General features: G+C 37.6%; 1 protein-coding gene across 1 annotated transcript; it reads right to left on the reverse strand.

Annotated features, from left to right (window-relative positions):
* Positions 1–1413: 1413 nt before the first annotated feature.
* NR4A3 (nuclear receptor subfamily 4 group A member 3) lies at positions 1414–26902 on the reverse strand. Its single transcript, XM_007434429.4, has 8 exons — positions 26711–26902; positions 23587–23751; positions 20964–21874; positions 18158–18287; positions 16890–17062; positions 11022–11221; positions 8675–8853; positions 1414–6293 (listed from the first exon to the last, which is right to left on the reverse strand). Exons 3-8 carry the CDS (start codon positions 21870–21872, stop codon positions 6031–6033), a joined length of 1854 nt encoding a protein of 617 aa, XP_007434491.3. The 5' UTR covers positions 21873–21874; positions 23587–23751; positions 26711–26902; the 3' UTR covers positions 1414–6030.
* Positions 26903–27926: the final 1024 nt, after the last annotated feature.

Raw genomic sequence — 27926 nt, forward strand, 5'->3', positions numbered from 1 at the left:
AGTTCTTATGACTACCCCTTAAAATTAGTGAAGTCATAAAAACAAGACAGGACAAATATAGGAAGTGGAAAGATAGGCAGGTCACTAGGGGAAAGTATATACCATTGCTGGTCTCAGGTAAGCTAAATCTTAGCAATTTTTGAAGGATACTAAGAATCCCCTTCACGAGCTGTGCTGCCTCATCATGGTGGCGGTGGTGGTGGTGGTAGTGGTGGTCCTGGTGGTCCTGGGAGGATGAGTGAAGAATCCTGAGAATGTATGCCAAGAGTACATATTTCCAGTAGGGTCACACAAAGCACGAAGTTAATCTCAGCTGCCTAGATAAAGCGCCTATGCTGGGCAGCAGTTATACAGGAAGATGACAGAGAAAGATCATCTACTTTAATGACAACAGTAAAGGCATCATGCTATACTAGGTCAGAGAAGGCAATAGTAAATCACTCTTATACTTTACTACTTAGATAGACATTACAAGATGATTGACGCTTTTGAACTTTGGTGTTGCAGAAGATTCCTGAGAATATAATGGATAGTCAAGAAAACATATAAATGAATCATGGAACAAATCAGTCCAGAATTTTCACCTGAGGCATAAATGACCAGGCTCAAATTATATTTTGGACACATTATGTGAACATCTAACTCTCTTGAAAAGTCTATGGTGCTGGGAAAGGTGAAAGGAAAGAAAAAAAGAGGCAGCAAGCAAGGTGATGGACTAACTGTTGGAAGACCTGAAGGAACTATGTGATCATTAAGAGTCAACACTGACTTGATAGCATAATATCATAATCATCATCATAATCATCATCATCATGGCTTTTGCAGATAAGTTAAGAAAAAAGGAAGAAAAATAATATCAGCTGTTGAATGAAGATGGCAAAATCCTAACAGATAACAAAGAAAATTTGGAATTATTAAATTTCAATTTCAACTCAGTCTTATCTAACAAGAGGGTATGTGTTCCACCAGGCAACTAAAGAACAGGATGTAGAGGCAGAACTGAAGCTGAAACTGAAGAAATATATCAGGGAATACACATCAGGGAATACAAATCAATGTCTGGGAAGATTCTAGAGCTGACCATAAAGAGACAAATGTTTAAATACCTTGAAGACAATATGAAGAGTAAAAGTTGGCATGGATTTGTCAAGAAGAAATCTTAAACTCAACATACTAGTTTATTTGTCACTGTTTTAATGATCCTGTTCCTGTTGCAGCAGGGTTATTGAAGGAATTAGTGGATTGTAGGAACACCCATAAAAAGTGGTACCTGACTCAGTCAACTAAGTCCCACTTGAATGGGCAGAATAAGAGCTATGCATTTTGCCTTATACTGTAGCTCAGATTTTAGAAATACAGGATTTCCTCTATTTTTGGTAATCTGATGATTATAGCTCATTTGGAAAGCAGGAAACTATTCCCTTCCTTCTCCTACTCTTGACCTACCTACTGTTCCAACAGAGTAGTTATTTAGTTCCTCCCCTCGTGCCTAAGTTGCTAATAGCTACCGTTAACATGTATAAAGAATTCTACATGAAGAATGCAGTTGAGGGCTGCATTTCATTCAGGGATATACATGTTTGTGGGGATTCCAGCGCTTCAGAAAAAAGTGTTGAAGATTGTAGCACATTGTACTACATTGTACAATGTAACATTGGTTTCATTAATGCTATTGAGAATCAAGGCTGTTCTGCAGAGTCCCATCAGTAATCTTCATAACTACCTCTTACTTTCCTTTTAATGACTGCAGTCTTCAATACTTTTAACTAGCAGGAAACCCCACTAAATTAGTAAATTACTTCTCAGTATAGATGAATTGTTGAAACTGGTTTATATAGGGATACAGATTTTAATTTCAAAGCCTTGTAGCAACAAATAGCAGAATCAGAAGCCCTTTTATCCCATTTAACAAAAAAGTTGATCAAACACTTTACAATACTACAATCAACTATACTGTGATTAGAAATGTGTTAAAATACATTTTTCTGTCAATGTTTGATATCTGTATATTGATGTAGATAACTACTGCTTACTATAATATAGCAGAAAGATTAATAAAGATACCCATCTGCTAGGAAATCAGAAATATTCCTTAGTTGTACTAGATGTTTTAGTTTCCAGTTTCATCTTTTAATTTTAGAAATTATATGTAATAATAGGTAGTAAATGAATGCTTAATTATTTATCTGCTTCAGTCAGGACAACATCATGTTGATTTTTAAAAGCCTGTTTCCTCAGAAAGAATATATAAATAGAGACAGAGTGTTGGACAACTTAGTTTAGAATAGGGCTACCAAATCTGGACTGCAAAAATGGCAGCAAAGTACTAGATTTTTCTGTATCTTTTTGTAGCTATCTAATGGTCACCCAGATTTTTGCTGCCAAGATCTGGTACATTGAATCTAGAGAGCCAAGAACATTTTAAAAGAACTCAAAATGCCTCTTGAATATCTAAATGGTCAGTTTAATCTTTGTCAGTGATCTTTGTTGCTTGTGAATAGCTGTGATACTTTTATTGCTTCAAACAGCATCATACATTTATTGAACAAAACTGCACAATCGTGATGTATTTCAGGCTTGTGAACCACTTAGCAGTGAGCAGTTTGCCTATATTTACAAATCAAATGTAGCTGTAGTTTATTTTAATCCCCCCTTTTAAAAGAAGTTAGAAGCACATCAACCGTACTCTCTCAGACAACCAAAATAATCATAATTTGTTTTAGCCAATTTGTTTTTGTTTTTCTTTGTTCTGCACTTATGTAGATTGCCTGAAAACCAGGATCCAAACAAAGCAGGAATGAGTTAGGAAATCACAAACAAACCTCCTTTCACACATCACACTAAGCCACAGCTGGAATCCATGAGCCAAAAACATCATGATTTATAACTATGGTTTACTTTCTTAAAACAAGCCATGGTTTACTCATTGGGCTATTTGCATATCACACTAAGCCCTGAAATAAAACAACCAACCACATTATAATTTAGCATTATGGGTGAAATGAGTGATGCTTTCATAAAGAAAAGGCAAACTTTAAGATGCGCCTCTATATTGGGTACTTTCAATACTATGAAAGGTGAAGAGCTAGGCTAATAAAATATTAATAAAAAAAATAAGTTTTTTAAAAAAGTTCCATGACAATGTGTTTTTCCCCCTACAGGTTTAGTAGTAACCACAGCCAGAGATAGGATACTGGTGATGGGCTCTACTTCTCCCTTTTCTAAACAGGCATTGCACTTATCAACATTTATTTTCAAGGTCCTCCTACCAATTTTTCAGGATTCCTAATATACCCTTACTTTTGGTACGTTTATTTTTAATGTTTTATCCTATTAACAGTTCACAAGAAACATTAACACATGTTAATTCAACACATATGGTGCCTCTGGGGAAAATGCCATTCAATTTTATCATTTTAATTGAATGTACAAGTGCATTTCGTTCAATCCCACAGATGAACACAAGTTCATACTTTGTCTCATATACACACACAACGCTGTTTGAAAAGCAGAGTAACTTCTGAACCATGATCTTGTCTGAAATGAAAACAAAGTACTCATTGGAAAGCTTGATTTTAGCCTAAGAGACAAAGCACCTTCAAGCTGAGGACTTCAAGAAATAATTCATCAGCTTTCTTTCTTTCCAAGTTTTATCAGTGACAACAGCACAAACATTTTTATTAATTAAAAAAATAGAAGATTCCATCATTAACAGGGATGATTCCCATAATGACATAAAAAAAAAAATCTACGGAAGACTGAAGCAGAATGGTTACATGAAATCTAACACAGTATTCTGAAATTGTGGAACTATAAAACATACTTTTAAAAAACTTCTTTTGCATAAAGAGAATCCAAAGAAAATGTTTTGGAACAACAAGATACTCTTTTTGGGAACCTAACTTTGTGATAAGCTATGAATCTTCATCTTCCAACTTTCAGTATATGATGGCATTCTACAAGAATAAGAGTGAAACATGAACGGATTGTATGTCAAAAATGCTTATTAATTCCAGGAGGATAAGGATTACACCTTCTGCACAATTGGCAAGAAAATGTCCATGCCTTTTAAAAACCTGGTGCAGTTATGTATAGTATGTACAAACATTCAAATAATAAATTAAGAAAAATGCTTTGAGGGTCAGGCAAGTATGATCAACCTACAAGAAAAATCAGTTTCCTCTGATATTTAATTCTGCTATTCTGTTTGCACATAAATCCTATGTCAATACAAAAAAAGCAATACATTTTCAAATATTATCTGCAGGTAAACTAAAAATACTAGCTAGAATGATTAGAAGCCGTTTTTGCTATTGACATTATTATCAATCTGGATAAAAGAATAAAATTTCCTCAAAGGAACACTTTGAAACAAAGTTAATGAGAAAATATCAGGCAACGTTTTGAAAACCAGATAATAGCTTGATATCTAGTTTATCCTAGCTGCAGCTATTAGGCAGTTATTTCGGCATCTGTGTGTATAATTTAATTTCCATATAAACACCATAGTTAAAAAAGACAAAACTACTGTAGATTGTTTAAAGCTAACAAAAATACAGGGATATCAGATCAACATTCAAAAAGTGATCTTTTTCTGTAGCAAAATGACCAATGAAATCTTGACTTGATACAGTGCATATAAATCTTTTTTTTTTTTGTAAAGAACGAAAATATTTAAATATTAAAGTTAGCGAAACATGAACAAATGTTTAAATATCAAAGTGCTAAATTTTACTGCCTTAAAAGTCACTGCAAATAAATGGTAAGATCAGATTTACTTGTGAAAGACATATTACCTTTTTAACTAGTTAATAAAAAGATCACATACATGTGTATGTGTGTGAGACTACCCATACCCATTATATAACTGAGTTGGTGTGAGTACACTATTTAGTCTCTCTTGTAACAGGCTCCCATGAGCTGGCAGTCACTGCAATAAATAGAGGCAAATCTTTACAATATGTCATGCATACAAATATTTATACAAATAAAGACACTGTGCAACAAATTATTTCATATTAATATGGCATTAACAGTATAAACATACAAAAAAGAAAAGTACATACACGGAATGTTTAAAATGCAGCTCACTAAACTCTTCATAGCATTTACATTCAGACTATTTTTACAAAACTTGTCTGTCCAAATTGTCTTGAATCTATTACTAACTAATTAGCTAAGCTCAGTCCTAGCCTTACTTATGTCCGTATTGACCCTGTCTCCTTCGGTTATTCTGCGTTGCTATTGACTTAATCAGCCAAGGAATAAGCATGGGATCTTTGCTTAGTGCCTTGCTGTCAACATATGCTTGTCAGTAAGTCATGCTACATTGATCCAAAGTTTGAAGAACTTTGTCATGGAAATTAGTGCATGTAATAAAGCCATTTCCCCCCATTTTATTTCTTTCACTTCACTTTTGGATTAAAATAAATTACAGCTAATAAACAAGACTTAGCAAGACAGCACCTTAAAATTGCACTTGAGCATGGGAGCTAACAGCCATTGTCATTTTACTATATCTTATTTATGAAACTGTGGATGAACATTGTTAAGGGGAAAAAGAGAGAGAGAAAAAAATAATTTATGTGAGGAGAATGAGGCCTGGTATGAGAAGTACGCTAAATATATAAATTAATAAAATATATGCTATCCAAATCAGTTATTTGTTATTACTCTTGTTTTCAAACACATTGCAGTGACAATTTTCTACTCACCATGTAAGAAGAGTTTCTATGGAATAGCTTTTATACAGTTATATTAACATCTTTTTCTGGCTGGAGTAGCATCATTAAAAAGTGCCATTAAAAAAAAACCTGCATTTAATCTTTCCATCTTATAATTCTCCATCTCCAAGACTGTAAATTATGTCTTAGACCTCAGTTTGCAAAGAAATACATTAGGAAAAGTCCACTGATTAGGGCTGGAATTACACCCCCCCCCATATAACAAAAGCAGCATTGTTATTAGTAAATATTCAATCTTTTTGCCTGCTCTGGTAGGTAGTTGCCTTTCACAAGGGAAACTTGACTTTCAGAACGGTAACGTGTCCAAAAATAGCTTGTCAATAATGGAAGGAGGTGGCACTAAATCTTCCAATTTCAGGTAAAAGATCCGCTGCAGTCCTAGTGTGCAGAGAGCACGCAAGTCAGCGAGGACGCCAAGCACCTTAGATTCTGCAGACTCGACTGGTTGTCTTTTGCTCTGACAGTTGAAGGCCAAGTGATCCTTCAAGCTGCTCATGATCTTGTTGCATAGCTCATGCACTTTCTTTGGTTCTTTTAATCCATGACGGTCTGCAAAGCAACAGCAGACAAAGAAATCAGCATCCATATTATGCGAATGAGTGTACTAATGATTAATTATAAGAAAAGAAGTACTAATGTAGTAATTCTGTAGCCTTGTATGTGAGCATGAATAGAAAATATGTGTGTCTCAATCCAGTGGAAAAGTACAATGCCAGCTGATCCCATTCTTACAGCAACAATCAAGCATAGTACTTTATCTTCCAGTTAGAGACTAAAACAGTTATATTAGCACAACATTCTAAATGGTGCATATCTCACATTTTACTGAAATCATTTATTTTTTCAGGATTGAGGCCTGAGCTGCCACAGAAGGTGTTTTGGAGATTTCCTAGCTTCCCTACCAGTTGTGAATGCTCAATATCTATGGCAACCATTATTTATTCAGTGAATTCAAGGGGAGATCAATATCCATTGCTAGCTCCATCAGTGCAAGGCCTGGAATTCCATCAGGAATTCACAGATACTCTTCTAAGAAAATACAGACAGCTCAGCCAATCTTTGCTATATGAATTATTTTATAGTTTTGCAGCATAGTTGCTTTTTAAAGGGGTTACAGATTAAAGTACTCTCAAAATTAGCTATTTTAAAGCTTAAAATAAATTATTATATTACCTGTAAAGTACTGAAAAAGATGATGCTGTCTAGATAAGAAAATCGTAAAATACCCAAACCATTTCCCTGTATTCCACTTCTACCACAAGTCTCAGCAAGAGGAGAAAATTTTATTTTTGGTAAGAAAATATAAGGGCAGATGAGCTACAGCACTGTCAACCAGACCAAGTCTCTATCTAATCCAGCATTATTGTTATGACAAAGACCACCCAGGTGCCTTTGGAAAGCAAAAACAGCTGTACATACAACCCTCCTTTATAGTTACTCTCCATTTTCCAAGTAACTGGCTTTCAGTAGCATATTGTATATGAACATTTAGCCTTTTTAATGCCTGAGTACACATGTTTAATTCCTAACCTCATACAATTATATTTCTCAGATACATTTTAAATGGGGTGCTGCTTTGTTCAGGTTATAAAAGAAACTACTGTACTCTTATTTCCATTGCCAATGGGAATAACTCTGTAATCTACTGGTTTATATCAGAAAGTGAAAAAGCAGTCATTTTCTTCAGAAAATCATATGAACTGTAGATTTATAAAGCAGGCAGAACCCTCATCAAATGCAGCCCTAGGATTCTTTCGTAATGAAATTAAACTGGTATCAGTGGTATCCTTTGGGAGGGCAAGGGCGGAGGGATTAGAGTGACACCAGGAGCTTCACAGAAGCCCCGCCCCTTTTCTACATGCTTTCCAAGAGTGACCCCTGGTGGGTATAAAACTAATATAAGTTTATATTATAGATATATCCTGGGGGCAAAATGTTTACAAGTCCTATTTAAATGCAGACATCTAGAAGTATCTTCCTATGGACATAACTATGCTTATTATTTAAGCTACTCCTGTCCTGTGCTCATACCAGCTTGACTCCAAGCATCTGATGAAAATCCTGCCAAATCTTGTCCAGTTTGGCAACATCCTGAAAACCACTCAGTCTGGACTATGGACTGCTATATCTACCCACTGGACAATTCTGCTGCTGTGCTTCCCTACTTTTTTGTTCCAGGAAAACTACTGTTAATTGCTTTCCTTCCCATAAGTGGTCTTTCTAAATGATTTACTTTTATATATGTCTGTATGCGTCTGTGTTTACACACATATATACACACATATTTTTAAAATAAAAGTATATCACCCACTCACCGAGTGACCCTGCACAGCTAACAAAGAAAACACTATATTCAAAAACATTGAATACAAGGAAAATGATAGAAATAAGAAAACATAATAAAGTAGAAACATACTGCACCACATAACTCATATTGTACAGCCAAGCATATCTGACTTCCTGGCCCAATTCCTGAGTGAAGAACCAGGTCTCCAGGGCCTTCTTAAAGGCTGGCAGGGATGGGGTCAACCAGATGGTCCTAAAGATAACTAGGCCCTGTACCAGTAGTAATCAACAATCTGGAAGCTCAGTCTGAGGATATGCAGTAGAATATTTCACCAGTTACAATATTAGATTAATAGTGCCATGATGTCCTGGAAAACTTAGCAACATGAATTCAGTTTAATCTTCAATATAATTTGGACATTAAATATTGTAATTTTGATTTTTTTAGTCTGATAATTGAAAATATTTAATTGCAATGTGTTTTAATGTAATATAATTCAAAATTTAAATTAAATTTAAAATTAATTTAATTGCATTGCAGGCATACATTCTTTTTGGAATTTATTAAAATGGAAATTTGTTCACACATAGTGATATATAAATGTCTGTAAAACAAATTTATTTTTAATTAAAAGAATACTAACCTGTAATCATACTTAGAGCTGATAAGCATGCTAAGGCTGGGATGTCAAGGTTGAGGCTTTGTAAATTTAAAGAAAAGTCTTTAATTGAGTCAAGCCACTCCCCAAATCCACGAAGGCACTGAAGTCGATGAAGTACAAGTCCTTTGCAGAAAACAAGCTTGTCTTCAGTAGTGTCAGATCTTAAATGAAAAAAGGAGACATATACTATGAATATGGCTAAACTTACCAGTATATATCCTACTGCACAATGCACATTATCTAAATACCATCAATATTTCCATACACATGTACCTCATTTTGAAAATATGGTAATGTTTGGGGCTGATCTCACATCCAATTTATCAGGACAGTAACTGAATGCAATTGTAGCCATTCAGGGTGAAATCCTGAGTGTTCTTCCACCTGTGCTGCTGGATGAATAAAGGCAGCTGATTGGAGATGAAAGAAAATGGAGCCAATTGGAAGATGGGTTTAGAAGGATTTGAAACTTCAGCCATTCACTTATATAAACAGAAATGGCCATGTGGTCTACTCAGTTGCGCATCAGGTATCCTCACCCATCTTTCCCAAAATTATTAGTTTTATGATAATGCATGATGCTTCTGTGATTATTCCCAATTTTGCCAAAAACAGGGGAATTGGATGTATGAGAAACCTCACATACCAGGAAATGGGTCCATTTGAGAAGCCAGGCTGGAGAGGCCTTCTTTATTACTAGATATTCAAATTCTATACCTCCCCCTGCTTGATCTCATGGAGGGTATCAATTTGCCCAGTTGAATGTCTGAGATTATAAGTACCATATAAATGAAGATCATAGGTAAGATTTGTTTGTTACCCAAACACAAAATCAAGAGACATTTGAACCTGTCAGTCCTTGTTCTTGTTTACACAATTATGGGTACCCAGCACTATTTCACAGAGGAATGATTCATGCATGTTATCCCCAGGTTAAACTCTCCTCTTGCACACTGCATTCTTTGTTTACCCAAGTAGTGAATCTTACACAATAGGTTTCGAAGGTTACAAATATATTCCTGGACTGTATCATTTCAGATAGATAGTGGGTTGCATGTTTTAATGTTCTTCCATGAAATCAAATCTTTACAACAAAAAATCTAGCATATTATAACATAATAATATTAATAATAATCTCCCAGATGATTAGGCATTTTTATACACAGTCATGGAACTAAATAATATTATTCCTGTTTTTCTGCCTAAGCATACTCAAAGCAACTATGCCCAAGGGTACTCAAAGCAACTAATAGTAAAAATGGAAAACAAAGAATCTAATAAAAGCAGTTGAAATTCAAATTGAAAAGGCATAGTGAAGAGGAAGGCTTTGACTCTATTGTGAAAGCATAAAGAAGTCTCTTTCCTGTATGCCCAATGAATGGACCTCCAAAAGCTACAGATCTCTCTCCTAAATATCCAAATAGGTTCATATTGAGATAGATACTGTAGCTTCTCAGATAGCAAAGCCTCAAGGCATCTATGACTTTAAATATTAAGTATTTTAAATTGTACCCAGAAAACAATAAGGAACCAGTGCAGTCTTTCAATACAGTATTTTTTTTTTGGTATCCTGTACCATTTAGCAGCTTTGGTGCCACATTTGATACTGATTTAACCATTGATATAATACTCTAGGGTAGCACAATTTCATTAGTCAAACTGGGATGTAACTAGGGCATCAAGAAATATTGCCATGTCAAGTATTGCCACTGGCATTCTAGACATAATCATTCAATGGCTCCACCATACCATTTGGGAATCCCGAAACACTGTGGGTGGAGGAGCAGGAACTGCAACCTTATGCAGAACCCTATCTAGAGTTGTAATATCAACAGTACTGCTGTCTTTTTGAAGCAGTAAAAGCTTCCAAAAGGTTTAAGAGAACTAGCAGGACCATACTACCTATAGCCAGGTCTCAGCATAAGTTATCCAACAAGGCAATTAAAATGGTCTCAGCAAATTTCCCCATCTCAGAATGAAAGGTTTGGTTATAGTTTTACTGTATGATCTACTGTGTGTGTAAACTAGCCCAATGCCTTAATATTTGATTACTGTTCCAGACTTCTGCTTCATCCACTCCTACTTATTAAAATATGCTAGTTTTTCCCACAAAATCATCCTAACAGAAAAAAAACAGAAGTATTTTGTCACATTCACAATTTGCTTCAGACAGTGATTAAACACTTATCTGTGTAAACAAACTGGGTTGCAGGTTATCAATCCATCAAAATAAATATTTTTTGTTTTTGAAAGAGAGGTAATAACTTTAATGTTTTATTCAAACAGATTACAAAATAATGAGTTTTCCACTACTGAATCTCAGATGTACCTGATGGATAGACGCAATATAAAAAGTTCCAAAAAAGCTGATTCTATGAGTAAAGTTTGATCTTCTTTAGGGAGATCAATAAATCCCGGGATTTTTTCTGCCCAGTCTCTAGATATATCAATGGAGGCAGTGAGAAGATTGTAGAACTGTTGTACATGCTCTGCATCTGTACCCGCAGAAGCTTGTTCCGTAGAACAGTACTAGAAGAAAAGCAATTAAAAACAGAAGTGAAGAAAACTTTTTCCTCCAGATCAACAGACATTAGCACTGAACAATAAGCAACCATTATAAGCTGTCAAATGTATTTTAGCCTATGTATGGAGTTTATGAATGGTCACGTACATAAAGATACAGAGGAAGACCCTAGCAGTTATTGTATTATATTTGAAGGCTTGCTAACTCTTACCAGGGGAGGTTCATTGTACCAAGAGTCTTTTGGTGACTTAACCTGGTAACCAATATTTCTTCCTTGAATGAATCTATTCTTGTGGATAGTATGGTTTACTGGATAAAATGCTAATGTAGGGATCTTGGGTTGAAATTCCTATTTAAAGTTTATTTGTAGACATCAATCTGTCCTGCGGAATAGTTGATAGTTTCTTTTTTATATAAATGTATTTTCCTCATTTTTATAAATCAAACATTTTAATATCTTATGCAAATGTGCTACTTATTTTAATATGGCTGTGACATTTAGGCAAATATACTAATATCAATACTAAAGGTAGATCCTGATGTTATTCATGGCACAGATTTTTCTTGGATGAATCAATAACCTTGTATCTATTTCTTCCTTTTCCTTTCTTACAAGAAAATACACTTATTTTATATGGCCTGTATGTCTTCATGATCCCAAATGCAGCAACCAATAACGAGAAGCTAAAATGGGGAAGTACAAAGCTCTGCCATTATAACCACAGAAAATTATTCAAGATATTGAAACACAGAGAAGGAAAATATGGACACCAAGATGCTCTTTTCAGCAGCAATCTTGTATTGCATAAAATATGTGATTTCAGTTTTTTAGATAAAAGAAACTTTTACTGGTTACTTGGGTGAATATTACCACCATCTGTCACCATTTTTATAAGTCTGTGCAATTTAGCTCAGAGATAGCTTCCTACTGTCCTATTGTGCACTAGCAATTACTGTTGTTTAAAAAAAATCATTGTTATATTAAACTGACTGTATAGCCAAATTAGACATTGTATACATAAGTTTACAAGCACCATCTTAGAAGTAGTCATAACCCTGATGGGGAAAAAAAGGAACCAATGTAAAGCAGGCCCCAAAGGCCCAGCCCTGCAAGGCCAACCAGAAAGATACCATGCCCGATGATATTAAAAGCTGTTGAGAGTTCAGTGAACTAGAAAGACTAAATTCCCCAAATCCAGTTCCTGATGTACATCATCCACTAAGAAGATCAAAGCAGTCTCAGTCTTTGCTGAGGGCCCAACAGAAATGGGTATGGCTAATCAGTAGCTTCCAGTTGTATCTGAAGATGTGAAATCACTCCCTTTTCAAGCACCTCATGTGAGATCGGCCAACAGTTTTCCAGCATTTCCAGATAAAAAGGAAGTTTTTAAACTAATAATCTTACCATTGCATTGTCTCCTTTAAGCAGAAAGAGACATAGCCCTTCCTCAAGGAAGAATTAATAAATCTCTTCACAACTGAGGTCATTCCTCACCTAGTCAATTCAATTTCATTGGCTAGGAGGGGCAAAGGTCAAGTGAGGAGGTAATAATCCTCATCTCACCAGTTATGCTGTTCACATCCACAAGCAGAAAAAAAAATTGAAATAAAGGACACACTTTTACCATAGTTAAGTCATCAGCATACCTTACCCCTATACTGGAGTGCAAGTCAAGGTGGATCCAAACAAATTTATCCACAAAGATTTTGTGAATTCTTATCATGGACCACCAACTGCTCCAGCAATCCCTCTTTGCTATTCTGGTAGAGATGATGCAATATGGCACAGAAAAGCGACCCTTATTCTGTGGGGATGCAATCACCTTTACCTCCCCATTAAATCAGAGGGGACTAGTTTGAGTCTGCAAAAGGCAAACAACAGTGCATACTGCCTGGACTATTACCATGTTCTACATGTTGATTGAGACTTTGATAATATTATTAAGAGACAGCAAAATTTCCCAAGTACACTCAGAAAACCATTGCATCCACCATGGCCTCTCTCTACCCTCAATGAACGCTCCTCAGATAGAAAATCAATCTATGCTTCAAGTCACATACTAATCAGACAGGTCCATAGTTGCCATAGTGAACATAAACTTCTAATGTGCTCTTAGTTGAACAGCCTAACTACTCACATAATTCCCCAGGATAAGAAGTCCAGCCCCTGAAATTGTTCCAGCTAGCTCTGAAAGGGATATTCTTAGGCAGTGGTGTTGATAAGCATAGGATTTTTCTATTGTTCTAGCCACTTGGTTGCACTGGAATGGACTCAGAATTGGCTGATGATAGATAGCATGATGAAGTTCTTAAAGATTGTCACCATTCTACCTTCTTGCCCCTCAAAGCTAATTTACCCCACCAAAGAGTATGGATGTGGGCTGCTTTGGATCCAAAGTGGAAAAGGTACTTCTGCAGGGGTATGTGAGGCCTGTTGGCAACTCCTTGTCTCAGATGCATGGTTCCGTGTGAGCCCAGGGAAAAAATGCAGCTTCTTTAAGGATTTGCCAAGAGATGAAACATATGAGTCCCTTTTGATGCATATTTTCTGCTTCAGAACCAAAGCGCTGCACATCCCTGCCAAAGAATAACCAGTGGAAAGAGCTGAGAGAGGAACCTCTCCCCTGGCTGGAGGGACCATTTTCCCTGCCACGATGACTTCCTTGGCCTGACTGCAATTTGAAGGCAGGTAAGACTATCCAGCAGTTTGCCCTTCTTTCCTAACTGTAGCCAGGTTGAAGCCTCCTGCTGAATCTATCACTGCAGGTTGTTGTTGTTATTATTAGTTTTTATCCTGATTTTTATCTCTCTCTCTTTCTCTCTCTCAAGGCAGCAAGCATACCTAATACTCCTGCCTCCTATTTTTCTCCATAACAACAACCTTGTGAGGTGGGTTTGGCTGAGAGAGAGTGACTGGCCTGTTCCCAAGCCATTTTTGGTTCTCTCTTTTCCCAAATACAGTGCTCAGCACCAAATTCCAATAGATTCAATCACACATTTTCATCCTATGAAAGCCGATCTCTTCTGTAAACGCATGAGTGTGCATCAACTTCATATAAAAACATAGTAACTTATACATCTCTATGGGTACACTGAGGGATGAGGGGAATTTTGAAATTTTGTTTTGGCAACATTTTTATTTTTCAGAAATATGGAAGAAATAAATTTTTCACTTACTCTTTATCAGACAGTACCTTTCTCAACAACTGTTATTTAGAAGTGGCTGCTCTTTTTGTGGTGGCAAAATGCCTCTATTAAATGCTTTAAACTATCCCCAAAATAAATGGTTCAAAACAGAGCTACCAGATCTAGGCTGCAAAAATCTGCACAAGCACTAGAATGGCAGTAAAGAGTTAGAGCTTCCTCTGCTGTACCTTGTTGGGGTTATCTAGAGACCATCTGGATTTTTGCAGGCCATATTGGTAGCCCTGGTTGAGACAATTTTATCAGTCCCATAACATCATAAATTCCACTGCAAACGTTATGCTAATTGTTTAAGATTATTATATTTTATATCTTTAACAAAAAGCATGTTTTGTGCTCTTTAGACTATGTTATTTCTTCCCATCTGTCCAGCATAACTTACAACACAGTGCAAAACATGTGCAAGACTGTGCTGTTTGAAAAGTATTTTCCTAGTAACTGTTTTTTGTTTTGTTTTTTAACAAAAAGCATGTTAGGATTATTATGGGAGGGTAAATTAATACCACTTGTGAAATATAAAGTATTTAAAAGTCAAAATGGAATCTGAATTAGTGCTATTTCTTACATAGTTATTTAAGATGGCTTTGGATCAAAATACTGGCCACTCATTTTCTTAATGTATAATGCACCCTGCATACAATTGGCCATAAAAATGTATAAATGTTTATCATGATGTATGTCACAGCTTCTAACAGCTGTTGATAAATACCAGGTCTGTGCAGAATAAGAATGCATCCATTCATGGCATGGTAGTGAATGAATACACAGACCTGGTATATATTTCTGTATGTATTTCTGAGACTTGGATAAGCAACAATGGGAATTTTGCCCAGTCAGGTTTCAGGTCCTACTGCAGCTGAGATACAAAGGTCAGCAAGGATAGGTAGCTGTGATTGTGCCTGATAAAGAGCATTGCCCTGGAGGTGACTGTCTGTAAGTGCCTATGTCTGGGTCTCACTGAAAGACTAGGTAACTGGTATACTGCTGGGGTACTAACTACCCTGCTTCCTAGCAATAGTCTTTCACAAACTCATGGATCTCATCTTTGTTCTTGTAGTCTTGGGTGAGTCTAATCTCCATGCCCTGGCAGAGGTTTCCAGTATAGCTTTGAATTCATGACCTCCAAGGCAATTGTGGACCTATCACAAATAGTTGGGCAAAATCCACTGTGGTGAGGAAGGCATCACCTTACGTTGCTTTCTGGGTTTTGTTTGATCCTGAGGAAGTAGACAGGGCACTCTGTAATCTGAATTCTATCAGCTGTGGGATAGATCAATGCCATTTGTGGCTTATGGGATGAGCAGCTGCTTCTGGGAGATCATCAACACCTCCTTGGGGGAGGGCATAATACCAACTGCCTTAAAGGCCATAGTAGTGTGCTTTCTCCTGAAGAGGCCAACTTGTTTTGACAATTTTCATCCAATTTCCAAACTTTCCTTCCTCATGAAGGTGATCAAGAAGGTGGAAACAAATCTCCTAAAGAGAATCCTAGATAAAACAGATTATCTGGATCCTTTCCAGCCAGCATTCAGACCAGAAAGTGTATTGCTCACTCTGGTAAATGACCTCCATTGGCCTCAGTGGAGGGAGTCCACCCCTCCTGGTCCTATTAGCTATCTCAGTTCAGAACCATTTCCCATAGCATCCTCCTGGATCACCTTCAGGAGTTGGGAGTTTTGGACACTGTTTTATTGTGGCTCTACTCGTCTCAGCAGATATTTCCAGTCAATGGTCCAGAGGGACAGTGCTCAAGTCCTTGGGAAGTTCAGTGTAGTTCCTCTGGGTTTGGTTGTTTTCCCCATATTATTTTACATTCAGAGGAAACCTCTGCAGAAGGTCATACACCGGTTTAAGGAGAGGCATCATCAACGTGTCAGCAGTATCCACTTGTACACAAGGTGGATGGATTTAGTTACAGCTGTGATGAGTGCACCAAAGGAAGACCTAATCTTCTGTCCAAATCTAGTAGCTCTGTTTTAATTTATGCCTCTGTACCAAATAAGTAAGCATAATATCTATTTTTGACCTGACCAATTATTGGTATTAAATGTAATTGGATTATTTTAAAAATTATGTGAAGCTCAAGGATAGACGCTCATTGTTATTTTTTCCCCTCTTTTTGTCCATTGAAGTTAATGCATGACCTGTAAATAGGAATATTTGGGGAATATTGAAATACTTCTTAGAATTATGTTTCATTGATTGCTTTACTATTCTGAATGAAAAATATTGATCCACCTGACTTTTTCAAATATTTGACCATACTTGGAATGCCTTTCATATCTGGAGCCTGGGACAATTTCCCCATTACTCTCAGCAGGCCTTCAGTGTAACTTAACTGGCACACTATTCAAGTCACTATTGTGATCACAAAGAGATTACTGTTTTTCATACTTCAGCACATAAATTCATAAGTTAAAACCCAGACTACCTGTTAAACAATTCTACTCAGAAAAGTATGAAACCTACCCTGGAGTAATCAAGTTCCCTGGGTGCCGAATCAGATAGGGCTTGCACAAGAGCATTCACCATACTGACTGGAGGAGATGGGGGGGAGGGCTGCAAAGGTTCTTGCTGCAAAGGACTCTTTGGTTTTGAAGGCAGCCGGCCTCTTCTCCCTTTCAAACTGTCAGTACGGACAACTGGTCAAGAAGCAAAAACAAAAAACATAATCAGATATAAAAGGGACCATGGCAAATTTCTACAAGGATCACATTACAGTAAAGCTGCACAATCACTTTCTGATAAATTCAAAAAATAAAATCCAACAGGAAAACTGTTTGTCTTTCTACACTTTCATATTATTATTAACAGGTTTCACTTCAGTTACATAAATAGATGTTATTGGGGGAAGAACCCATAGCCAGAATTCAACAATGTCATCCATCTTAAGTGTGACATTTTATATGCGTTTTTCATAATTAAAGCTGTGTATATATATATGTGTGTGTGTGTATTTGAGTTCTATATACCTCCCATTAATTTGAAAAAACCCAGACATTTGCAGTTTGCAATTAAAATATAATATTCACGCAAATATACAATGATATTTAATACATGCATCTTATAGCTACATTAATGGATGAGCAATGTAGTTACAAATTTTCTTAGCTTGCATTAATGCTTTTAGATAGATAATTATAACACCAAGCAATTAAAAAATTCAGTTGATGTATTACAACTTCAATGGATATGCATTCTGAGTTACTGAAGGATATGTATAACATGCAATTTAAAAAATAACATACATCAATAAAATAAATTTTAATAAATATTTTCCTATTAATAAATTTTGTTTTTAATACTTCCTAAATATAGAAAGATCCAAAAAGAGTATTTTAATAATTAACATTTGATCTTATGTATACAAATCAGTCTTCATGAATCAATCAACTAAAATTTTAATTTGACATGTGCAATTTGGAAGACTGGAGAATAACAAAATGTAATAATTTCCTTCCTGAGACTAAAGATTTGAAACAAGCATTGTGTGAAATCTTGGAAATGCTTCCCTGAAAAAGTTCTGCCTTCCTGCTTGGATCTTTGAAGAATCTATTTGACATTTGGAATGAAGATGTTACAACATAATATGCTTTTCAGCATATGTGCAAATCACATAAAAACTGGGGCATTCAGCATTATTTCTAAAATTCACCAATGAAATAACAGAGCCACTCCTTTTAAATGCAACCTATTTGGTATTGCAATGTGTGAGCTAATATTAGTGAATGCTTTACCTTCTTTTACCATACCAACACTGAGACACTTCTGAAATCGGCAGTACTGACATCTGTTTCGACGACGCTTATCTACTGGGCAGTTTTTATTGGCCAGGCAAACATATTTTGCATTTTTCTGAACTGTCCTCTAAAAAAATACAATGGAAGGAAAAGTTAACTGAATGAACAGGGACCTTAACACCTGTGTAAAAAAAAAAACATTAAAATGCAATTGTGCAATTCTTATAACTAGATAACATTAATTCCTTAAAACACTATCCTCCAGGAAAAAACAATGCATTGGTATTAGCTACTGACAGTGAAAATTATGAGCATGGTTCAAAGCTAGACTCGAGAGACAGCCAACTTGTAGATGATAAAATCTTGTATGAAGTTATCAGGTCATCATGTTATAACTTTGGGGATTAGATTAACTTTTAATATTCTTTTGAGAACAATTTTCTATTTGGTTCATTTTGGTGAATAGTATTCACCAAATAGTATTCTATTGGTGAATAGAATAAAATCATATGAATACTGATATATTTGTATCTGTATTGTTATAGAAAAATAAGTTAACTCAATAAGAAAACAAGTTATTAAGCAAAGCTAAATATACAAATTAAACTATAAATTATATAAAAATATCTTGTATAGCATGCCTTGTTATCATAGGCTTACCCAAAAGCAAGGAATACCAACAGCTGATTTTAATGAGCTAGCTAAATTCAAATTTCTTAATGAAATAAATGGTGTTTTAAAATGTATTTGTTTATTCGTTCATTTATTATTTAGATTTATAAGGCCACCCAACTCAACATTATTCAGGTGGCTATTAATCTATAAATGTAAATTATAAATTAACTATAAATAGATCATGTCCAGATAGTTTTATATTTAAAAACCAATGTAATATTTTGCAAGCATTTATTACTAAATTTACTGAGGAAATTAAGCTTTTCATATAAAAGCAAATATTAAAGTAAAGCAAATATCAAAGTAAAGCAAATATTTCTGTGTGATCAGCCTAAATTTGGAGCTGTCTTATTTCTACAACAGTTTGTGATTAAAAAACTGCACAAAATGTGTTTTTCAGATGCGAAAATTTACATGCTTCTCAGATACTAACCATACAATTTGCAAAACAAGTCTTATTAAAACTTATAAGAATGGGATATACGAACAATTATTTAATTAATTTTTCAGCATGCGCACGCACGTACACACACACACCTATATCTAGCTAGCTTATTTCAAATGCTCAAAGCAGATCTTAACAACCATAATAATAGTCCTGTTAAAGCAGATCTATATTTATCCTCATATTGAGCTTCAGTGTGTGGGACTGACTTAAGGCTATTTTGTTTTTAAAAGTCAAACTAAGAAATTCTGTACATGCGTGTTAAATGCTTTTTATGACAAAATTACTAAGAACTTTATCAAAACTATCTTCAAAACACATTTAGGAATAATACAATTCACAAGAGTACTGTGTTCATTTGTTACAACCCTAAAACATACATACTATGACACATTAGAGCTGGAGCTCAACATACACTTACTCAGAAATAATTCCCATTAAAATCAGTGTGGTTTATCCCAGATAAACCGATACAGGATTTTTTTTGCATCCTCAAAAATTGTCAAATGCATTTTGCCATAAGATTTCAAGGTCTATAGAGTAAGTTTATTAAAGAGATAAGGAATCAATAAGTTCTAAATAACTTTTCTTGGAGAAATCATACCTATTTTATTTAATGTCAAACATTCTCTGAGGATTTGTCCTGATTGTCATATGCCCTGTACTAGCACAGCAACAATAAATTGCCTTTTATGGTTATAAGATTAAATCACAAAGTGACTGCTGTTTGTTTGGTTTTTTTGAAATCAAGGCTTATTGTAGAATTATCTAGGCTTTGGGCTCCCATTTTCAAGGTCAGAAAAAAGCACAAATTTATTTCTCAAGAAGCTACAGTAGATTAGATCTGCAAGCTTCTTTGGATACAATTCTGTATATACTTTCTTGTGAGTAAACTTCATTTATTCAATTATACCTATTTCTAGGTAATATGATCAGGGTTAGGGTTCATCATATGATATGGCTACTCTGGGACTACTAAGCAACTTGCTGAATAAGTAGCTCTCTTAACCATACTCTTGTACAGATAGTTATACTATTACATTTTAATATCAAAACACTATGTTGCTGTGCATTTCTTGGGGGAAGTCAGGAAATACAGGTTATAAAAAATAAGTGAACATGGATGAAATAATATCAGCATACATGTTGGCTGATGAAAAGATAAAGGAAAACAAATTATAGAATTTTAAATTATATCAACCCTTCCCCCCTTCAAGTTTTCTTTCTCCTTTCTTGTCTCCCTTTACTACCAGTAGTTAGACTGTTGGATTCCTAGGACAGGGGTTTATTCTTGTTTAAAGCATAATGAATGTTGATAGTACTAAATACAGTAAATAAATATGAATAGCTTCCAGCAGTGAAAGAATATTGATGAATTACAAGGACATATGTGTATGTGGAGTCTGCAGAGCTGTGGTTAGACACAATATAGGCTCATACATCTTAAATAAGTTGTGATTAAATCTCTTGAGAGCAGTTGGTATGTTCGATTGGTTGACTGAAATGTGCAGTGAAATTCCATATACACCTTCATTAATTTCAGTAAGAACAGCCCTCAGCCAAGGATATATAGAACTAAGTCTTATTCGTAATTAAACCAAATGAATACAGACACATTTACTGTTGCATACACATATATAAGATTAGATGCTGGCTTATGGATGAAGAATTTTCAGCAATTACCTTGAAGAAGCCCTTGCATCCTTCACAAGTCCGCACACCATAATGCTGGCAGGCAGCATTGTCCCCACACACAGCACAAGTGCCTTCTCCTGATGAAGAACTTCTGCTAGATGGAGAGGGAAGGCCACTGCTGCTACTGCTGCTCTCACCCAGAAGATTGGAAGTGGCTGCATTGAGGCCCAGTGGTGCAAAAGCTAAGGTGGCTGCTCTCTTGGACAAGGGGTGCCCATATGGATGATTTTCCATAGCAGCTTGACTAGCATTGGGCCTATCTGATCCAATAGGTAGGCTCAAGGCAGTGGTATCATAGCACATGTGGCCACCTGCAGTAGGTGTATGGGGTGGTGAATGCTTGAAATGGAAAAGTGGAAAGCGGCCAGGCACAGTTTTCATAGGGGCAGTGTCTACCAGGTGGCATGGGGCCATGCAAGTCTGTGCTGGTGAAAGAGAGTGTGATGGTGGTTCATCCCAAGTCTGTTGGGGAGTGAAGCCGGGGGTAGAAGGTGTGGAAGGTGGGGACTGCTTGAAGTACATGGAGGTGCTGGCCATGCCTTCATCCACTGTTAGAGAAAGTGAAGGGTGAAAACCGTGCATCCGATTGTCTTCCATCTTGATGAGGGGTCTCTGGCTTGCAGAGGAAGGTGATGAAGAAGAGGAGGCAGACTGCATTTGGTATAGGCAGGAGGGCTTGAGTTCATAGCCCCCAGAATAACCCTCCATAAAGGTACTGAAACTGGGCAGAGAGGTGGTAGCAGTGGCACTGATCTCAGCAGTGCTCAATTCCATGGTCAGCTTTGTGTAGTCAGGGTTCATGATCTCAGGACTGTATTCTGAACCATAAGAGAAGGTTTGAGCGGCATAACTTGAACCAGGGGGTGAAGGGCTGTACTGGGCTTGCACACAGGGCATATCTACAAAAGCAAAGATAAAGATCCATTAACAATGTCTGCATTCTCAGCCTGGGGATTTTGACAAATTTTCTACTTTGAAAAATATTTCTGTGTCAGGGAAAGCACACTACATTACTTTAATTCAGCAGGGCAGTTACCAACAATTAGCAATGCAAATTTGAGATACTGTGCAGCAGTCAAGGTGCTGGACTAGGACTGGAGAGAACGAGGTTCCACTCTGTCCTCAGCCCATGGAAACTTTGAGCCAGTTACTCTCAGTTCAGCTTATTTTACAAGGTCGTTGTTGGGATAAAAATGAAGTGAGACTCCCAATGTATTCTCTGTTGCTTCTTGAGAAAGCAAAGCAAAGCAAGGATATTGAGAAAATATAGTTGCAGCAGCAATAACAAAAACAGTAACAATAATGCTGCATTATAATCTATTGTGACATGCAGGTAGTGAAATAGTCCCATAGCTAATAGGTATGCATGCTTTCTGTAACATTAAAAGGTATTCCATGTAGGAAGATCCTCACATTAGTGGTGGCCTTTGTGTTAACACCAAGTTAAACAGAAAAGAATTGCAAATATATTCAGAAGGATTTACCAAGCAAATTTCAGTTCAAGCTATCCCTGGATCTGTTTTTTTGATATATAAAGAAAACTCACTGAAACTAAAAGAAATTGTAGCTTCTTGAATGTTTACATTCATTTCATACATTATAAAGGGAGGGAGAATGACAATAAATTATCACATATATTGGAAGGGAGGGGAGGGGAGGGGAAAAAAGCTAATTGTCAAAAATACACCTCAAATAAAGAACAGAAATGTCTATATCTCCCAGTATTGCCACTTGGATCTACATGCTATTTTAAAAATATTTTTTTATTGCAGAGATTTTCTATTAGAGTAAATAAAACTTTAATCAGAACAACATGCCAGCAAGAATCAAATCCCCCAAAATAAAATATGATAAATGAATCATTTACTTTTTCTTCATTTCTTGAAGAAATGGAATTGAGCATTTTGTGATGAAGGAGAATTAAATATCTGCTCTAAAAATCCAAAGGCAATTGCTAAGTTTTCGTTTCAGCTTTTATGGGAGTATACAGAACTTTTAGCAAAGAAAAGGTATATTGTATATTTATAATATATGACAGGACATTTTGGGCAATTTTTTTGAACTATTCCATTTGTTTTGAAAAATATATTTAAGTACCTCTAATTTTTGTTTTTAATCAAATAATTAAAAAGTCAAACAAAACACATTCATATAAAATATGCTTAATGTCATCGCATTTTAGCTAATAGAAATTGCAAAAAAAGAGCATTAAATTATTTCAAATTTGTCTATTTGAAATCTGCATGAAAAATGCTTGCTTTTTAAAATTCTATTTATCTTTTTTTATAGAAGGTTCATAGCATTTCTAATGTTAATCAGGTAACAGTATGGTTTAACAAAAAATTAAGTGTCACAATCTGACACTGGTTGAGAAATTGCTCTGGAGAATTTTTTTCTCTTTGATCTAAAAGAAGAAACTAATCTCTTCTCCAAAGCTGTAATATGTATTTTTGAATATCATAGAAAATGTTTCAGAGAAAGTAACCCTTTTTAAAAATTGCCTTTCCCAAGCAATTCAGTTCATCTATGAATTCAGCTTTGCAAGAGACCATTAGTGGGAAGAAAGAAAGCAGCTGCCCGACTGGGGGTGAATGCAAACAATGCTTTTTACCTGGAGGGTGGCTTGCTTGCTGAATGGTGGGGGTGGCTGACAGGATGATGGCTGAGGCTGCTGCTGCTGCTGCTGCTACTGGGGCAAGGGTAGGTGGTGGTGGCGATCCCTCCTCAGCAGCGCTGTGTCTGGAGCCAGAGGGAGAGGGTTTTTCCGACCTGGGCTCTGAGAGAGAGAGAGAGAGAGAGACAGAGAGTGTTGGACCTTGGTCTCTTGCTTTGGGCAATGGGGTTCCTGCTCCTTAGCAGCAGTTTGCCCATCTCCAGAGCTCCTGAACCAGTTTGGATTCCCAGGTCCTAAACGAACAGACAATGGAAACACCAGCTGAAAGAATTTAACTTTCACTTCCTCTCTGAAACAGATGAAAAACCAAATTTAAATGGACATTTAGAAGCACAGTCTTCAAATATGTGTTCCTAGAAATTTGACAACTGTCCCTACATCAAATCCTGGGATTAATCTGAAGCAGCCAGAACAAGTATCATTAGACCACAAGGCGAATATCCTCTAGTCACAATCACTGTTTGAAGAATTCAGACGTCTCTTTCCTTTCTCCTCCCCCAGAAATAAAAGTGTCAGACTCTACAAGGAAGCTCCCTTCCGGGACAAGATCCCTGGGAAAGGCACTCAGTCCCAAATCCACTGCAAGCTGCTCAGAGTAATGCTGATGTGTGCAGCTGAAGCAGTCTTGATATAGCTTGGCCCTAAATCCTACTGAGTTGAGCAACTAAGACGACCAGCCCAAATTCAGCAGTAGACAGGGCAGACTGATTAACTTGCCCATAATTTTTGTCATAATAGTACAGGACAAGAAAAGGACTACTTCACTTAGGTTTGCAGTGGGCACCCCAATTTTCTGCTTCTGAAAATTGGATCTTCGCACCTCCATGCACAGGCCCTTTTTTCTACTACACTGAGGGAGAGAGAGAGAAATGGGTAACTCTGAGAACCTCTCTCCTGTTCCCTGCATTAAGCATTGTGTGACCTCAAGCTCTGATGGTGAACAGCAGGAATGGGTGATTATATCTGATAGTCTCCTATTCCTTTCATGCATGAATCACAAATGCTCTTGGCAAATACTCTGAGTCCTGCAACCTTGGTTGTGTAGACGTACCGCCTGCAATGCTAAATAACCCAATTATTTTAAGACCTCACTTCTCAAATTCCCTCCTATTGAAGGTGCCTTGAGAAATGCTCTGAACCCTGTCCCCACACAATTCCCATAACTGTGAATCAGGTGGGGGCTTTACCTCTGCCAAAGAGCCTGTCCCTTAAAACAATCTACTTTAATAATTTTAATTTTGTTCATTATCAAGGAAGAAAGCTTTCTGACTCCTTACACACACAGATTCTCACCTGACACGGGTGCTTCCCCTAAAATAATTCCACTACCCCATCTGTTCCATTAGCTTACAGTGTCAGAGTGTTTATATTTAATACATATAGCAAAACACTACTCATCACAATCCTTGTGATTTCTTTGCACTCTCAAACTAGTTCTCTTTTTCTATTTTTGTGACTCCATTGGAAGAATTTACAATCCTTAGAAACCAGTTAATCCAGTGTGTTTTCCTTCAGTTTATCATACTAACAGGGAAAGAGAGGAATTGGTTAAGACTTTCAGAAGTATGGAGCATAAGAGGCATTATCATTCACAAGGAAAACCACCAAATTATTTTTCCGTCCTTTTTAAAGTGGTATTAAGACCATGGATAATGTAATCAGAAGCCCTACAATTCACCATATCCTGTCAATAAATGGCTTAAAGCAATAGTTACAATTTTCCTGCAATCGTAGTTTATTTTTTAAGGAGAGGTGCAAAAGTTTAAGTCATGACTGGACAGACACTCTCTGGTAATGGTCATAGATACTTCTTTCAAAATAACTTTCAAGGTTCAGAAGTGCGTTCTGAAATTGTTTCCCCCTTCCTCTCTCAAATTATTTTCCCTTTGAACCGCATATCTGTCTAACTATGAGCTTCTAGAAGAAGCAATGCTGGGGTTCAAACAATCTTCTGAATAGAACCTTCCAATTTCAATTGTGTTGGGTGAGAACCCTCTATGGGTACTTACTCGGGATATTCATTTATCTCAGGAGTAAAGCTGGCATTGCTAGCAGTGGCTGTGGTGGCATACATAAGTTTCTATGGCACTGAAAAGAGAAAATTTTCCTCCTTAATCCCAGGTTGATGTTGGGAAATGCTGGTGGAGTTGTCAGGAAAAAGCAAACTGTCTATACTGATGGCTATTTCTTCAATTATTGTTTCACAGTTTCTAGGACTCAGCCCCCTAGAAAGAGGCGTTGAGGATCAACATAGGGGAATCTCGCCACATTTAGCCAAACGTCATCTTCCAGCCCGGTTAACTAAAAAATGGGGGGGGGGGGGAATGCAGTGACTGCCACCGCTTGATCATATCGGAAAAGTTTGGAATAATCACGGCGGCGCCCCCGTGGCTCCTCTCGACCTCTTCCACGTGCGGGCTCCTGGTGTGCACGCAGCTGAAAAGGGCCAAGGATGGAGCAGGAGCAAATCCGTTGACTTCGTCCGTCTCTTTCCACGAGCAATCAACCAGCAACTTCCACTGCCAACTCCTTTAACAAGCATTGCTTTCTTCTTCAGACCGCCCTACCGTCTTTTGTCCGTCTCTCTCCCTAAACCCGTTTCACCCTTTGGCCGAAGCCACGCTCTCGCCACAAAAACCCGCAGCAAAGGGCCAAAAGCACATATTTCCCCGAAAGGACGCTGAGCTCGGCAGCCCCGGACGAGGACAAATTGCTGCCATTCATCACGGCGGCGTGGGCAAGCCCGCTAGCATCATCCCCATGACAACTGCAAGCCGCGGAGAAGAAAAGCGACGCCGGCCGTGAGCGAGCGAAAGAGCACTCCTCCCCCACCCCGCTGAAGCTGCACAGAAATCTCACACCCCCAGACTGGCGCTCCAGGGTGTGGGCTCAGTTCTGACCCACTGCTGCCTACTCATTTACCAAGCACTGCTGCAAAGGCAGAGACTGGGTTCCACGCCCTGATTTGCCTTGATCGAAAGTGATCCAAACTTTATTCAAGTATCGGCCCTCCTCTTCCCTCCCATCTGTAGACCCAGCACCCCATTCACAGTATACCTACTCGGTTTCTGTGGCGGTTCCGTCTTTACATGTAGTTTGCCAAACGCTTTATTCCCTCAAAACGACAGCAGGCGAGCGCTGTCCCGAGACGTTGCTGAGAAAAAAGCCCAAGGCTCCGAGGAAGCTCCAGCCCTGGAGAATGAGTTTTCCTGAGGCATTGAAGGGAGGGAAAGAGAAATGAAAAAGGGAGACGGGGGGTAGAAGTAGTAGTAGAGAGCAGCCGCGTCTCTTGCTTGCTGCTGCCGTAAGAGCTTGGGACTTTAAGGAGAGCCCAAACCGGCGCAATGTGCCTTTGTTTATATACACCGGCTAGCTCCGGAGGGCTCAGAGCCGTCCCCGTCCCCGTAGATTGTAAGAGAGAGCTAGAGGGAGGGAGCGAGGGAGGGAGGAAGGAAGCTTCGGAGTACGCGCTGGCTCCCCCTTTCCCTCCTCGCCGCACGTCATTTATGCCAGAGGAACCCTAGCGGCCTCTTCATACAGCGGCTGGAATGCGAGCGTCAGTAATGACGCCATGGGAGCCTGACACTGCTGACCCCCGCCTCCTGCCCGCCTCACTGATGTGTGTGTGTATGTGTGTGAGTGTGTGTGTGAATATGTGAGAGAGAGAGAGAGAGAGAGCGCAAGGGAGCGCGCGCAACCTACCCCGTGCATTTGTACAACGAACAGAGCGCCAGGAATACCGTAACAATGCTCACACTTGGAAAACCACCACCCCATGCCATTATGACGGAAAGCCAAAAGAAAGAGAAAAGGTGACCTTTCAACTTTAGAGGAACGCAGTTTGTTTTGAAGCGCAGCTTGGAGTTTGCGATCCTCACTTCGGTTTCATAATGCAGCTTCTTGCTGGCCAAAGATGCTATTGCAAACATGGACTAATAAACGGGCGGCCAGGAAATAACCTGCCAGCAGGAATTCTGCCGACTGTCATCCGAGCTTGCTCACTGTTTGGACAACACCCTCGCCCGTTGTAACCTTTCCTGCAAAATCATTGGGTTCAGAATCCTAGAACTACCGTGGTCTACCCAGCAGTACATTTCATTTGAGCTTGCCTTTGCTTGAGTTTCTACAAAGGGAACGTGGAATTCTCGTCCTCCATTCAGATAGCAGTAAATTTATAGAGCGCGCACTTGGCTGGAGCATAGCCGACTTTACAACTGGAACCCTGATGATGTGATTGAAAGGCACTGGAGGGCATGAAGTTGCTTTTCATACACATT

The sequence above is a fragment of the Python bivittatus genome, unplaced genomic scaffold (assembly GCF_059951505.1).
Source record: "Python bivittatus isolate LINGU-HERP-01145 unplaced genomic scaffold, Pbiv_v1 ctg000610_np1212, whole genome shotgun sequence".
Lineage (NCBI taxonomy): Eukaryota > Metazoa > Chordata > Lepidosauria > Squamata > Pythonidae > Python > Python bivittatus.